The sequence below is a fragment of the Sturnira hondurensis genome, unplaced genomic scaffold (genome assembly GCF_014824575.4).
Source record: "Sturnira hondurensis isolate 20B ecotype Veracruz unplaced genomic scaffold, ASM1482457v3 Scaffold0020489, whole genome shotgun sequence".
Lineage (NCBI taxonomy): Eukaryota > Metazoa > Chordata > Mammalia > Chiroptera > Phyllostomidae > Sturnira > Sturnira hondurensis.
This window is the reverse complement of record NW_028093120.1, coordinates 5,788,947-5,805,048: the sequence shown is the minus strand read 5'-3', so window position 1 is coordinate 5,805,048 and position 16,102 is coordinate 5,788,947. Positions and strand designations below refer to the sequence as shown.

At 41.0% G+C, this 16,102-nt stretch overlaps 1 protein-coding gene across 1 annotated transcript in view; it reads right to left on the bottom strand.

Moving 5' to 3' along the window:
* ARHGAP42 (Rho GTPase activating protein 42) overlaps positions 1-16,102 on the bottom strand; it is a 251,945-nt gene that overhangs the window by 173,410 nt on the left and 62,433 nt on the right. The window contains exon 2 of the mRNA XM_037029702.1: positions 12,578-12,673. Within this exon, the coding sequence (XP_036885597.1) occupies positions 12,578-12,673 (96 nt within the window). The remainder of the gene's footprint in view (positions 1-12,577; positions 12,674-16,102) is intronic.

Genomic DNA, 16,102 nt, shown 5'->3' with positions numbered 1-16,102 from the left:
ATTGTGGCGGAGTGGGGTTGGCCGGTGATCACCGAGTGCGCTGCCAGCCTGCTACCCTGCTATATAACAGGCAGCCCGTGTCAGAGCTGTTTGCGCTCACAGAGCAATCAGGTGCCCAGCACCCTGCCTCGAAGTAAGCAGCCAGTAATCTACTGCTGACAAATAAGCACCACACCAAGTCAGCCCCACCTCCCACTCTCACTACCATCAGGAACTGACTTCCCAGCATGCCTTCACATTCCACAAAGACTGAAGCACCCGTTCACACTCCTCTGCCCCCAATCCTCCTGCCACCACTCTCCTGAAAGTTCAACATCCGCTTCTGCGCCCAACATCCAGCTTCTCTTTTCCACAACCTCTTAATCTGCAATGACCTCCTCCTCTGCACTTTCACACACCCACAAAGACACCAAGAGTTCAAGCTATCTAACCCCGTGGCTTCTGCTTTTTGGCAATCCTTTCATTCAACTCTAGTTTACTCCTAATCTTATTTCCCACAGTGACTATCTAACAAAGAATTTTCTCGTTTCTCAAGAACCCAGCCCCAAACCTCCCCTAGTTGTACCAGATGGCCTAGCCTTCTGATTCTCAGAGAAAAGTTCAAGACCCTCTGGTCAACACTATCTTTCTTCATTCTCTTCAAACTTGCCTGTCTCAGCAAAGAAGCCCTCCTCCTCTTGCAAGCTAACAATTTGCCAAGAAGTTTTTAATCTCTCCCCTTCCCATCTTTAGCTACGTTTTTCTTTTTCTCTCCCTCTCATCCCTACCATCACTCTTCTCTCCTCTCAAGCTATCTCTCCTTCCCTCAGGTCTACAAACTTGCTGGGTATACTCCTTCCCTCATGAAGAAGGAAGAGCAGGAAGACATGGGTGGGGGAAGATTTACTGGATACCCACAGCGCTGTGCACAGCTCCTTAATCCTCACAATACCCCACCAAGAGGTTAAAGTCAAACACACAGGGCTTCTCTCACCATTCTCAGATTAGCTCACCTGAAATTTACACACTTTCCCACACTGCTCCAGGCATAGCGCCACAGCCCCAACTCACTATTCTAAATTTAACAAGTCCAATGACCTCCTGGGAATTTCTACCAGGGACTTTCTCTGCATCTTGAAACTTAACATGTGTCAGATCTTAACTCCTAATTCTGCTTCAGTACTCTGGGCACATATAAACTGGTTAATGGGCTCCTAACACCATGCTCCTAGTAACTGAAGTGATGTTTTATCCTTCCTTCCTTGTTTCCACTCACTAAATACTGCTGATTTCTCTCCTCTGTCCTGTACCTATGTAAGGCTATCACTTCATCTCTGTTGTACTATCATAGCAACCTAGTTGTTGGTTTCCCAACTTCTATGACTCTAACTCTAACGAATGATCAAAATTTTAAGAGGGCACCTTAGCTCAGTTGGTTGAAGCATCATACCTTATACCAAAATGTTATGGGTTTGACTCCCAGTCAAGGTGTGCACCTAGATTATAGGTTCAATCCCTGGTGGGGGTACGTACAGGAGGCAACCAATTAATGTCACTCTCTCACATCAATGTTCGTTTCTCTCTCTCTTTGTCTCTCTCTCAAACAATAAACTTACCCTCAGTTGAGGATTAAAAAATAAATTAAAATGGACACCTTTGAGTATGTCCTTATCCAACTCAAAAACCTTGAATCAGTAAATAAAATCAAAACTCCATATTGCAAGTAATCTGGGACCTCCATAAGGAGGCTGTAGGTATCTTTCCAAGTAGCTTTGCCTGAGATGCTACTATTTCCAATCTCTAACTTAGCACTTTGAAACTACTAGACATTCCTATAGCTTCCCATTCCTATGGCATTCCTTTACCTACATACACTTCCTAAGCGTATCTATCTAACCATTAGAACCCAGCGTGAATAACCCCCTTCACTGAGCATCACTTGTCCCCATCAGAAGGCCCTTCTCCAGCTTTGGTGTTCTCCCAGCACTTTTGTCCTTACTGTAGCTAAAGTACTCAGCACATCAGCCTTAGTATTATAGTAATTATATCCTAAAGCTATGTTTTTTTACTCCCTTGTATTTTATAAGCCTATGAGGACAGAACAAGATTTTATTTGTGTTCACAGGTTCTAAAAACTCATAAGGTTCTTTACACTCAGAAGATATTCATTACTGGTAGAGAATCCTAGAGAACCCAAAGTGTATACCAGCATGAACTAAGCCACACTTTGTGTGTGACTTTAATTCAAAAAGCCAAGTTTTTCATCCCTGGGTAGTTTGTTCAGCATCCACCTTGTCTCATTATCAGGGTATAAATCCATTTGTTCTGCATAAACCAAAACCTGTTTGCAGGCTATGAAGGAGGAAAATGTGGCAATAAATGACTGGGTTTCCCTACAAACACGTTGCTGCTCCATCTTTAATGGCTCGGTTGGCAAAACACTGGGCATCAGGGAACTAGGATCAAAAAGAAAATCACATCCTGGAAAAGACTTTTTCCCTGTTTTTGTACACTACCCAATTGTGCCGATCTCAGGATAAACCACAAGCATATTGTTTAGGGTACTGGTCTCCCACAAGCTGCATCAGATACCAGCAATCTCCATAAAACTGAAGGCTCCTAAAGTCTCAATCCAGAGGGTTCCACCTTAGTTCAGGTCTGATGGTGGGGCCCAGGAATCAAATGTTTATGGTTCCCCGTACTTGATTCTCATGGTAGGCAGTTTGGCAAGGGGGTGGTGGAGGGATGCATGCTTTGTGTAAAAAATTAAGAATTCAAACTCCATTTAAATAGAAAACTATGTATTTTATGGAAATTTGTAAGAATCATCTCTGCTTCCTTGCCTGAAACGCATCTGCAGTTTCAATGGCAGAAGCAGGAGCAAGCTTCAGCCTTGTGGTTATGGAGAAAATAACATATTATCCGAGTCCCAAAGATAAAGCATGATCCAAAAGTTTTTCTTTCCACAGCCCTCGAATCGTGACTCAACAACTACCCAAATTTTATCTATAACAGAGCAATTAATTGGAATTGGTCTTATTTTCCCCTAGGCACATATTCCTAGATAACTATCCGAAAAACAAGCTTCTCTTCCTCTTTTTTGGGCCTATTACTCAACTATTGTTTCCTTTTAACTGCTCCCTCTATAGCCGGGCCTCTTCACCTGCAAGTCTCTCTCCATTGCTCGTATGCTAGTCTTTGCCTTTTGCCAGCGAGTTCTCCATTAATCCCTGGGTGTCCGTGTCCTGCCTCCTAACTCACTTACTGCGGACAGTTCCCAGGACAATTGCATTTCTGGTCCAAACACTTTATGTCAAAATTGAAACTGTACTTTGATTACTTCATTCACATTTAAAACTGTTCTCTCTTGGTTCATAAATGATTTGGCGATGAAGGCAATCTTTAACTCACTCTGAACTGGCCGAGACTTCCATGCTATAATTCATCACACACACTGATGCCAGAATAAACCTCCCAAAGGGCAACTTTAATCAAAAGCTTGAGCGCCTCCTGAGAGCATGCAAATTAAATTTCAAACTATATGGCAATGTATGCTTCTGCTCTCAATCTCAACCTTTGTACCCCAGCGGAAATGATATTGTGTCTTAGTTTTCTTTAATATTGCACACATCTAAACAATGAATGTTCAAGTTCACGGTCAGACTAGATATGCCCAAGCAACGGAAGAAGTACAATGTTTTGGAGCAGAAGAATGCAGAGGTCAAATACAGAAGTGGAGATATGTTCCAACACTCTAAAGGCTTCAGGAAAAGAAAAAAATCTAGTGCAGTTACAGCCAGCAGGCTTCAGAAATAGTGGCTACCTTTATGCCTTTATACCAAATGGTTTCAATACAGAAATAGGGTCAGTCTTTATAACGAAAACTTTACATGATCATGTAAATTTGATTGATTACACAGGATAAATCAAGGTTCAGTGTATAAGTAGTCTGCAGTAATATCCCTATATTAAAATTTGATATATTAAAATTTAAATTATGAAAAAAATACTGAAAAAGTTTTCTTGAAATCTCCCTTCTTTTGTATCTCCATAAACACTTATACAATCTAACTTAATATATAATGACCTTAAGTATTTTATCATCTTATTCCTCAAGAATAAATGCAAACCCATTTGGGTAGAGATGTTTTTCTGTTTTGCACAGTGATGTGTCAATACCCAAAACAAAGTCTGATAAATCACAGGTGTCTGATAGGACTTTATTGAATGAATGAACAAGTAAACTCAAAGTTCATAATCTAGGAGCCAGGTGAACAAGGTTCTCCTACTGGCGTGACTTTAGAAAATCATTTCACCTGTGTCTAAAGCAAAATGACAGGCCCTGTGTTCTCCAAAGTCTGTGCTCTTAAGATACTAAGCTTGGGATGCTAAGAAACCTGGGCAATATTTCTGAGGCAGAAGTAGTACTTTCTAATAATCAAAAACAAACAAAAAAAACAATAACCCGAGGAACTCCTCATCCCCACATGTACATGAAGTATGAGAATTATCCTAGAATAAACACAGCCCCTAGATAGAAATGCATAAACTCCACACCAAATGTGAAAACAACTGGAACACAATACCATCTTCAAAAGCTACTTTCAAAGCAGAGACAGAATTTACATTATGTTCAACACTGGTAGACAAACTCCACTGAGCAAACTAGAAAATTATCAACAAAGTAAACCAGGCACCTGACACCACAGGCCGCTACCTAACCTTTCCGGTGTCTGATGTTTACCAACAGGCAGTATAAAGCATGCCTCTGTTATTATACCAAAAGTTATGATAAAAACGCCATCAAGAGCATGTCATGTTCAGGCTTGAAATTACAACCCAACCATAAGACTCCAATTTTTCTAAGACCGTTCTATTCATACACAAAATAAAAAGAGATCTACTCTGTGGTTCTGTGGGTCTGTAACTGCATTTAAAAACAAACAAACAAAAACCCACGGGTATCCATATATAGTCAGGCTGTGACATTATACAGTCAGGCTACCCATGCCCCATTTTCTCCTGAACACAAACCCAAGGAAGTAGCCAAGTAAAACCTACAAAAACCTCATCTAGGGCAGCCTTCTTAAATCTTCCATCAAACAGTCAGAGGAACCTTTTCAAAATGCAAACACTATGTCACTTCTCTGATTAATGCCCTGCAATGTCTTCTCACTGCCTTTAGGCTAAAACTCCACCTCCCTAACATGGCCTGTTAGGTCTATCTACCTGCCCATAACCTTCACACATGCTATTTTCCCCTTGGCTATCTCCTTTCCTCCTCAAAGCCTTCACTCATCCCTTCTCTAAATCTGAAATGTTCTCCTTACTCCCCCTTCACCGGCCACTTCCCCATGACTGATTTAAACATCCGTTCCTTGCAGCGGCTTTCCCTCATCTTCCCACTCACTCACCTAGGCCTGATCTATCTTGAAAATTTATGTACTGTAAGGTGGTGGTGGTTGTTGTTTTTAATATAAAGGTTTGCTAGGTTTTGCAGGGGGACTATTTATGCAGCAAATATTTACTAAGCCTCTGCTATAAATGAAGCTCTAAAGTGTTATGCAGGAATAGAAATGGGAGTAAAACTTTCTAACCTCAAAGAGCATAAAATTTGCGGAAGGAGATAAAAAAAACTGAGTTCTCTGTGAAAAAGACTAAACTATTTTTTTGGTTTGTTTACCAGAACAAATCACGAAAGAAATAAATGGCTTTCAGGAAATTATTGTATATTAATAAGTTGAGGCATTTTTTTTCTCTGAGACATGTGGCTAGTGGCATTAAGTTTCCTATTGTTTTTTTACAGCCTGAAATGAAAAAAGCTAAGCCTTTGAATTTTAAATTAAACCAAGTTATGGTCTTTAAAACACAGAGCTCATACGATGAAAACATCTCGTAAGTGGCATGATTTTTAGAGAAGAACTCCACCTGAAATGTGCATCTTTCCCAGCTGTTCCCATCCGTAAATGTGGGTGGTTTCTGTGTGGGTGCAAAAATAAGGATGGTTAAAAAAATGGAAAACAATAATTCAATTGTCCAACTGGAAGTCTTTAAAAAGGAAAATATGCTTCCTCCACAGAGTTCAAAAGAAAATGTTATTTGTATAAACAACTGAGGCATTCGGGAAGGTTCCACTTCAAGAGGACTTCCTGATTTATATAACCACATTTAACTGGGTTGTAATGAGGGTCTGTAATAACTGATGAGTGTTCTTTTGATTCAGCAAATGAAAATGTAGTATGTTTCCTTGAGCTGAATAAAAACCACAGATTTCTTTTGGCAGACTTTGGCTGTGGTCGGTAATGGTCTTGTCTCTGGTTTGCAAACTTTCCCAAAGAAATGCCCTTGAAGAGGCCACACTCGGGCTGATGCATCACAACAGCGTTAGATAACTATTCGTAGTAATCCGTAGGGATGAGCGTCCATAGCTCATAACTAAATTCTGGAGAAAGTCTTTACAAAAGCACTCAATAATGTCATAGCTTAGTAGCTGACAGTTGAATTTTATCATTTTAAGTTGAAGAAAATAGGTTCCTTTTTAGCTTAATTCATCTGATCTTTTAAATGTATTCCCTTCATTTATAAATATATCCGTTTGTTTTTAACCTGAAACACAGGTTACTATTTCTCAAAGTGTTTTTATACTGCATAGGAATCCCTTCTAAACACACAAAGCAAACGTCATACCTCCCATCCTAGACTATATTCCTAATTTATCACTTGGCAAACTGATCAAACAACACCTTTCCATTGGACCTAACAGATGCATCCTCAAAGTGAATGCATTGATTTGGCATAAGATTCATGCATTTTCCCACATTAATTTCTCCAACAAGGAAAATGAAGGAAACGTTCTGACTCCTCCCTTAAAAAAATATCTTCCACTTCGCACCCTCTGGGCAAGCATCAATGATCACTCTCAGGCTTCTGTCAATGTACCAAGATGGTTTCAGACACACAGCTCAGTCCCTTGACCACTGTATCACACTACAGCACACCCAGCTTCAGAGAGTTGATCAAACGATAAATATACCTGCACCCGCGCAAAGCTCTACTCGCTCAGGAAGAAACAATGAAATCCTGTGACCTGAAACGTGACTACTGTAAATTTCTCTCCTGTGGGTCTCATCTTTCAACATATTCTCCTAAAGAGAGAAGAGGGAAGAATCCAAAATACAGGGCACATTTCAGACAACACATTAGTTAAAACTTGGATTTGGTTCCACTCACTATGTATCCAGCTTACAATTTGTACATGGATTTCCATATAAAAGTGTTTGGATTTTTTTTTTTAGGATGCAACATATTCTTCAATTTAAATACTATTAAATTCATTATTATGAATTTTAATACATATTATTCATTTAAATACTATTAAATACTATATCAAATTATCAGTATCGCTGTGTCTGAAGATCTGCATTCAAACAGAGTAAATATCTGAACAGGAATACATTAGTAATGTCAAAAATATCTTCACACCCTGACTGGTGTAGCTCAGTGGATTGAGCGCAGGACTGTGAACCAGAGGATCACGGTTCGATTCCCAGTTGGGACACATGCCTGAGTTGCAGGCCAGTTCCCGGCGGGAGACGCACAAGAGGCAACCATACATTGATGTTTCTCTCTCTCTCTCCTTCTCTTCCCCTCTAAAGATAAATAAATTAAAAAATTTTTTAATATCTTGGCAATTATTCCAAAACATATTCGATATGAATTACCTAATTGATGGCCTCATTTCTGCACTCAGTGTTGGGAACCATAACCTTAGCTGACAAGTGGCTGTGTGTTGTCTGTCGCTACCACAGGAATTTTCTGTTTAGGTGTGTCTGAAGGAATGAAGTCCCCACCTAAAATATTTACTAGCAAACTGACTCTCCTTCTTGGTAAATGTTTAATCTCTTGAGGGCGAGGTTCACATTGCCCAAGACTTTCATGAGCATCAGCACAGGCCACCACACAAGCTGTTTATGCACAATTGCAACTGGACTTTCCAATGGTTTCCAAAATTACGTGGAATGAACAAGCATTGCTTCTTATCAATGACTAATATTTTTATTGGCAGTAGTTCAGTGTGACTAGGAATATTTAATTTTTTTAAAATTCAGACTTCTTTTAAGACTTTGGTTAAAATAATTTCAAAGTATAGGCATTAAATGCAGAAACAAAACAGTAACTTGCGTACCCCAGCTTTGGTGTGGACATACATTCTGAAGGAATACACTAAGATTTATAGCTTTTAGTACCCTTTACTCTCATGAGCTAAATTAACCTACTAGATTCACAGTAATATCTTGGAGTTTATACTTGTTTAACTGAACCAGGGTAACCTGTTTTCAAAGGAATAGTATTTCGGTTTTTGTGGAGAAAGCCTTTTATTTCTCACTAGTTAGGTTTTAAGACTAGGCACTGACTCACTTGGGTTCACATGATTTCCATGCATGTACATGTACCAGGACTGATACAGTGAGTATTGTCTTTTTGCATTTATATAGATATTACTATGCATTTACAGTTGATAAATGATCCATTTTATACCTAGTTTACCCATATACTTACCTGAGGAGGAGTGAATCTTATATCAGTTTAGAGTCCATCCCCTCCTCCACACCACAAATTTCCAAGCTCCAAGCGTCCAGCTACTCAACTCCTCACTTACTCCCAACTCAATGTCTTTACTCAGTTCAAAATTGAAGCAGTACAAAAAGGGGGCAGTTAGAACAGCTGTGTGAAGTTAAGTGGGATGGCCTCATAAGCTGCTTCCCACCAGGCCAGCGTAGCAGTGGGCAGATAAAAGGGAGCCATCAAAAGCTCACCTGCAGCTCATCCATCCTTAGAAAAGGCAGGAGCAATGACCTCTTACTGCTCTTGAATAGAAAGGAGGATGCTGAAAGGAGAGTGTCCGATGCTGCCCTGCTTGGGACTTTAATTCTGGAAACAGCTAACCTGCTCTCTGAGCCACAGGAATTCCCCACTGCGTCCCAGACCACCATTCCCATTTTGCTTCCTTCCAAGCCAGCAATGTATCACTGATACCAAAACAAGAACACAAAAAAGCCAACAGGCACAAGGCCAAAAGGTGGGTGCAGAGGGGGACAGCCGAAGAGCAGGGCCGATTTACAGGCCAGACACAGGCCTACGAGTCTAAGAAATGCCTGGAACAGCTTCTACTAATTAGGTAATTATATTAATATAGAAACAGCTCCTTCTTTTCCTTAATTTGTTCCAGATCTGTTTTCCACGCTATCCCACTGTACGCACACTAAAAGTAGACATCTTACTCATCTTCCTACTGCACACTCGGGCACGCCCACCACCAGAACTAACAGAAAGTCTGCAAACGTCTTGATTTTATGATTCTTTCGCACTGACATGGCTCACTTATAAAAGATGAGCTTTTCTGGTAAGTCATCACTTTTAGTGGTGGCGTCTCTGGTTATGTCTCAAGACTACTCTGGAGGAGGCGGCTGTGGCTGTTACGCGAAGCTACGAGTCCCGGCTGTCTCTGCTCCATTCCTCTTTTACTGACTCAGAGGAATAAAGAAGAAGCTGAAAGTGGGGCTTCAAAAAGCTATTTTCAAGATAACCAACACTAAAAAAATGTAATGGAAATAAACAAACAAAGACAAGTGACATTTTGTACGTTCTCGTGTAGAATTGAGCGTGACAAAGGTGGGTGAGGTCGGTTCCTACGGTCCACCCGTGCCAGCCGTACCCAACAGTCTCAGGGATGCCTTCGTGGGTGCCCGCCCTCGGTGCAACGGCTTGCCGTATCCTCACAGGAGCCCTGCGTGTTAGGAATGATCACTGAAAGCCTAGTATGTCTTCATTACATACCTTGTTACTTGTGACTATTTAGACTGCACTTGGAGGCTCGGTAAAAGCATTAAAAGGTTAGATGGTGAGGATATGGAAATACACCTATATTTTTACATTCATTGTTTAGAAATAACCTATGTTTATAAATACTTTTACTCTAAGTTAGGTTTTCCTAACAAAGCATTGGTGTTTAAGCCATATTCCCTGTAATAGGAGCTAAATAAAATAAGTCTCCTGATAGAAAAGTAGCAAACAATAGGACACCCCTAAAGAGCATTCACCTTGACCTAACTCCTCAAAGCCCCCTAAGCATTATCATTTAATTTAATGTTCATCCATCTAATAAGCCTTTTCCTACTCATCTGTTCGCACCTTGCACATTGTATCTGCCACAACAACAACAACAACGCACAACCAAAGTGGAAAGAGACAAAGAGACCGACGTCGGCACAACCTGGGAAAACCACCTAACATCTGCCTACGAGACCACATAACACCGTGATTAAAACCCTACCTCTGCAGCTATTACGTGCGACTTTAAGAAGGTATTTTAAGAAGCACAGTGGAATTAACGGAAATGTGCTTACTATACTGTTAACAAGTAAAAGACAAACTAGAAGCAACCTGAATATACCATAAGGATTTCATAAATTCATGTATGTAAATATGATGAAATATTCTAAAGTCATGAAATTATTAAAAATTATATCTATAAAACCCCAGAAGTATTTACTATAATCCTCTTTATAAAGAAAAACATATACATATTATTCTATTAAATAAAAATAAATTTTATAAGAAAAACTGTCATTTAGTCAACAATTTAACAAAGAGTCTACCACGAGTCACACCATAGGTCAGGCACTAGAGCTAAAATGGTATTTAAAAAAAAAATTGAAATCTGACCTCTGTCTTCTTAGAATTTACAGGTTTCATTATTAAGTCAAAATAATTGCAGTTATGTGAATATGTGGGTATTCTTTCTTTTTTCTAAAAAATAATGCTTATATATTAATATTTTAATAGTATTAATCTAAGCTTTTAGTAATCTAACCTTTGGTCTGGCTAGGTGTGTGTTACAAAGCCTGTATTGGGGGGGGGGTTGATATTTATGACAAATGTCAAGAAGTGGCACCCAAAATGATAGCTATTGTTCCAAATGTCATGGTGTAGGTCACTGATGTCCTTGTCCTTTCACCCAGTAAAGAGGAAGAAGTCACGCTGCATCAGGCCCCTCTGGCAGTGCTCTCCCTTCTTGCTACTATTCCCCAACCAGAGGACAAGCGTGGCTCGGCCACCTTTCATTAGAGAGCTGAGAGCAGGGGAAGCCATTTCTGATCCCAAGAGCCAGCCCCTCCACACTCGGCTCAGGGTACCTAGCACTCAGCTAACAAAGGGAGCCCCTGGCCCAGCTCCCGGGCGAGACTGCCAACCTGCCCGTGATGATTGATCTAAGCATAATGCAAATCCCACAAGCAGAAACCGATAGCCAAAGGACTCTGCACTTTGCCCAATAATTTCTCCAGGAGAAACTCTCATGAATGTAAACAAGCTGAAGTCACACAGTGAATCAGAGACTCATTCAGCTTATCCTCTCCTGAGAGCCTTTCTCTTGTGGAGATAACACTGCCCTTTCCTTGCACTGACAGCTTTGGACTTGCTACTTATTTACAAAAACTGCAAAAACACCTTATTTAAAAATGCATACAATTGAGAAAACTATAAAAGAAATGGCAGAGAGAAGAGAGGAACGTGACTGTGGAGAGGCAGGTCAGGGGCCATAAATCTCTGCTACTCGAAGCGTGGTCTGTGCACCAGCAGCGTCGACGCCACTTTCAAGTCTGCTGGGAACGCAGACAGAGCTGCACACTCCACCCGAGACTTCTCAGTCTGAATGGCGTTTAATACGGTCTCCCGGTGTGTCATACACACATAAAAGCTTGGGAGTCACTGTTCCAGATACCTGTAATGTTCTAGTTTTATACCGGGAAGGTGAGTACACTTAGTATTATTCTCTCAAATGTGCACACATTTTACACAGTCTTCTGATTATGCGACATGTCTCCAATTTTGCCTACAAATGGACCCCATCCGTACAAACTGGCAAGTGGGGATTGTTGCAATGTGGGAGAAAGAATTCTACATGAATCTGATCATCAAACAGTGAACTCAGATATGGAGAGAACTTTCGAGATCACATAACCCAACCTTTTCACTTTATGGGAAACGAAACCATGTGGTTGAGGAAGGCGTATGCCTTTTCCCAGAGTCAGACGGCTAAATTACTGTGGCAAAGCTGGATTAGGGCTCAAGTCCCCTGATCCCCAGTAACGTTTTGTGATCTACAACGCGGGTTCAATATGTCATGACTGAATTTTCCCCTACACAAACAAATATTCATGTTAAAAGAGAAATCAATATGAGGCAAAAAAAAATTTTAAAACACAATTAATAACAGAGGCCCGATATGTATTAGTTTGAATGAATGATCAACTTTGAGGCAGAGACACTGTCATCCACATTTTCTCAAAGGGCTGAGCTGAATTATAGAATTATTAAGTAATGCCCTTATGGGAGAAACCACAGAGCTCAATTTTAAAACAATCTATAGTACCCTCTTCCACAGTCACCAAAAATCACCCTTTATCTTTATCACAGTCAGAATAGTTTACATGTTTAATATTTGAGTCTGTGTATCTGTCTGATTTCAATGAAACCAGTATCTTAAGTAGGACTTTCAAAATTATTACTTAGGATATTGAAGAATAGTAGTACTCACCAATACTAATTTCATCATCTGTTTCAGCATCGCCGATACATTCAAACTGGAAATCCTGCAGTGACTGGGAAAACTTCTGTACTGCCATAGACAGATCTGTAATTCAAGTTTTAAAGTCATAAGTTGAAGGTACCATGGAATATTCAAGTTCCCACATGTCATATTAGATAACTTTGATGTTAATACTGTATTAACCAGTGCCTTTTAAGATACCAGCTTGACAAAAACAAGCCAAATGTAAAGAGATCACTAAAGAAATATTTTAAGGCCTGGATCTGCTTGGCTCGAAGGGGATCTGCCTTTAAATAAGTTTGGGTGCCACTTGTATGTTATCTGAAGCCAACTTCCTTAAGGCTTTACCACAGAATTACCATTCATTCCCTACAAATGGAGCGTTTATTCCATTTATTTTTAAAATGGAATGCTACTGAGGTTGCTGGTGGAGAAAAGAAAAAAAAAAGCAGTCAACCTTTGATTAAAATGGGCCATCAGTGTTATTTTCTGCGGTCTGTGAAACAGGCAGAGAATATATTTTTACCAATAAACGACTGGTTTTGACCTTCTTCTAATGTGAAGGGCCACCTGGAAGGTTGTTTACAAATAACCTTGTGATTTATTTGAGATGTACAACTAAACATCTTTTTCAATCCTGACTTCAACTTGAACAACGTCCAGAGTGTGGCTAAATCCAGAAGAATTCTTCTTTGTTCCTGAAGAGAATAAAGATGAGTCCAGAATAATGAGCAGGGGATCCCTGGGAGACGAAAGTCTGGGATGCGACCTGACAGAATGACTAACAAAGCGGACTTTGGAGCCAGGCTGCCTGAGTGGAAACCCAAGTCCCACCACCCACAGGCCCTTGGGCAAATTATTTACCTCCTATGGGCCTCTGTTTCCTCATCTGTAAAAAGTGAATGGCAATGGCATAAGCACCTCATAGAGTTGTTTTAAGGATTAAGTTAATATTTGTAAAAGGTTTAAAACAGAGCCTGACCCTTAAGCACTATTTATGTTTGTTAAATAAAATTAAAAATAAATCAGTCTGACACTGCAGTGTCACAGAAGCTTTGAAGGTCCTCCCTCTCAGAACTACTCCGGTCAACTATGCCAACACTTCCACAGAAGTTTGCACCAGTAGGAAACTTTTGGGGCGGATTCACTCTACATTTCATTGAACGGTATCTCCCCTGGGTTCAAGTCCAATATCTGAACACTAACATTAAATTCAAGCAATAGGACGCAACACAGTCTCTCTGACCAACCTTTAGCCAGGCTCCTCAGAACACCCTTTTCTTTTTTTAATGTATTTTATTGATTATGCGATTATCCTTGTCCAATTTCTCCCCTTCATTCCCCTCCACTCTGCACACCCCCTCCACTCTCCACATTAGATAAGTTCCTTTAACATTTCAGTTCATAGGGGCTTGGTGATGATGAACTCCTTCAACTTGACCTTATCTGAGAAGCACTTTATCTGCCCTTCCATTCTAAATGAAAGCTTTGCTGGATAGAGCAATCTTGGATGTAGGTCCTTCCCTTTCATCACTTTGAATACTTCTTTCCAGCCCCTTCTTACCTGGAAGGTCTCTTTTGAGAAATCAACTGACAGTCTGATGGGTACTCCTTTGTAGGTGACTGTCCCCTTATCTCTTGCTGGAATTCTAGAATTCTCTCCTTCATTTTAATCTTGGCTAATGTAATTATGATGTGCCTTGGCATGTTCTTCCTTGGGTCCAACTTCTTTGGGATTTTCTAAGCTTCCTGGACTTCCTGGAAGTCTATTTGCTTTGCCAGATTGGGGAAGTTCTTCTTTATTATTTGTTCAAATAAGTTTTCTACTTGTTGCTCTTCCTCTTCCCCTTCTGGTACCCCTATAATTTGGATGTTGAAACATTTCAAGATGTCCTGGAGGTTCCTAAGCCTCTCCTCATTTTTTTGAATTCTTATCTCTTCATTCTTTTCTGTTTGGTTATTTCTTTCTTCCTTCTGGTGCACCCCATTGATTTGAGTCCCAGTTTTCTTCCCATCACTATTGCTTCCCTGTGCATTTCCCTTCATTTCACTTAGCACAGCCTTAATTTTTTCATCTAAATTGCAACGAAAATCGATCAGTTCTGTGAGCATCCTCATGACCAGTGTTTTGAACTGTGCATTTGATGGGTTAGCTATCTCTTGGTCGCTCAGAAGTATTGGCTCTGGGGCTTTGATCTGTTCTTCAGTTTGAGCCATTTGTGGGGGGGGGTTTGGTTGTGCCTGTTATGTAGTGAGGGGTGGCGCCTTAATTGTTCACCAGGGCAGGGCAACCCAGGTTGCTGGGTTGTGATGCTGTATGTGGGGGCAGGGTCAGAGAGGGCAATGGTACTGCTTGCTCGGCTCTCTGTCAGATTTCAGTCCCTTCCGCCACTTCCTCCAAGCAAATTGGGCCCTTCTGGTGCTAATTCCCAGGTGGGTGGGCTTGTGTACATTCTAGGGCCCTGTGGGTCTCTCCAACAAACTCTCCTGTGAGGCTGGGAGTCTCTCCTGGCACCTGAACCCCCATAAGTGTTTTCAATAAGTGCTTTTAGACTTTATTTCCCAGCACTGGGGCCCTGGGTTGCGTGGTTTGTTTGGCTGCCTGATTTCCCCTGGTTTATCTGTGCGTGAATGTGTGACCTTGGTCAGCCAGCCGCCTTGCGCCCTCACTGGGTCTGCTCATTGCCTCCCCTCACCCAGGGTCTGCCAACCACTGCCTGCGTGTTGGGGTCCACCAGCCACCGCTTTTTCCTGCCGCAACCCCTCTCTGCCAACCGTTGACTCCTCCCCCTTACAGGTTTAGATGAATGGTTGTCGGACTTCTGTACAGTTCAATTTTCTGTAAGTTCTGGTTGGTTTTTTTTTTTGTTTGTTTCTAAATTTTTGTTGTCCTTCATTTTGGTTGTGGACAGTATGTCTACCTGTGCTTTCATCTTGGCCAGAATTCTGAACTCTTTCCCAGAGCCCTCTTCTAAACTAGGTCCCTACTTCGGCTCCCCTTCCCCAGTGGCCCCACATAGCCATGTTTTAGCAAGAATCCTGCCACATCAAGTTAGAGAGAATACCCAGCCTGGGTATCTGATCAAATTCCTTCCTACCCTTGATGAAGAAGTTCTTGGACTATCTTCCTATCCTTGGTGTCTCCTGTTGGTAATCTTCCATTCACAGCACCCCCAACCTGCTCCATGGCTATGTAAATCCCCATTTGTTCTGTTGCAACCAGAGTTAAGCCTGATCTCTCTCCCCGTATTGTGACGCTCTTGGCACCTATAGCAACAGTCCTGAATAAAGTCTTCCTTACCCTTTTAGCAAGTGTCAGAATAGTCTTTTCTTTAAGAGAACAATTATGGCTCCATGCCTAGACATGGCCCCACGATTTATTATGGTAACCCATCATTCATGAAACGCCAAGCCCGTGTACCTATCAAAGTAAGCACTCACACATGAATAGGTCTCCAAATATGAAGGTCACTTTCAGTACCACTGTGATCCAAGAACTCACCAACACACCGA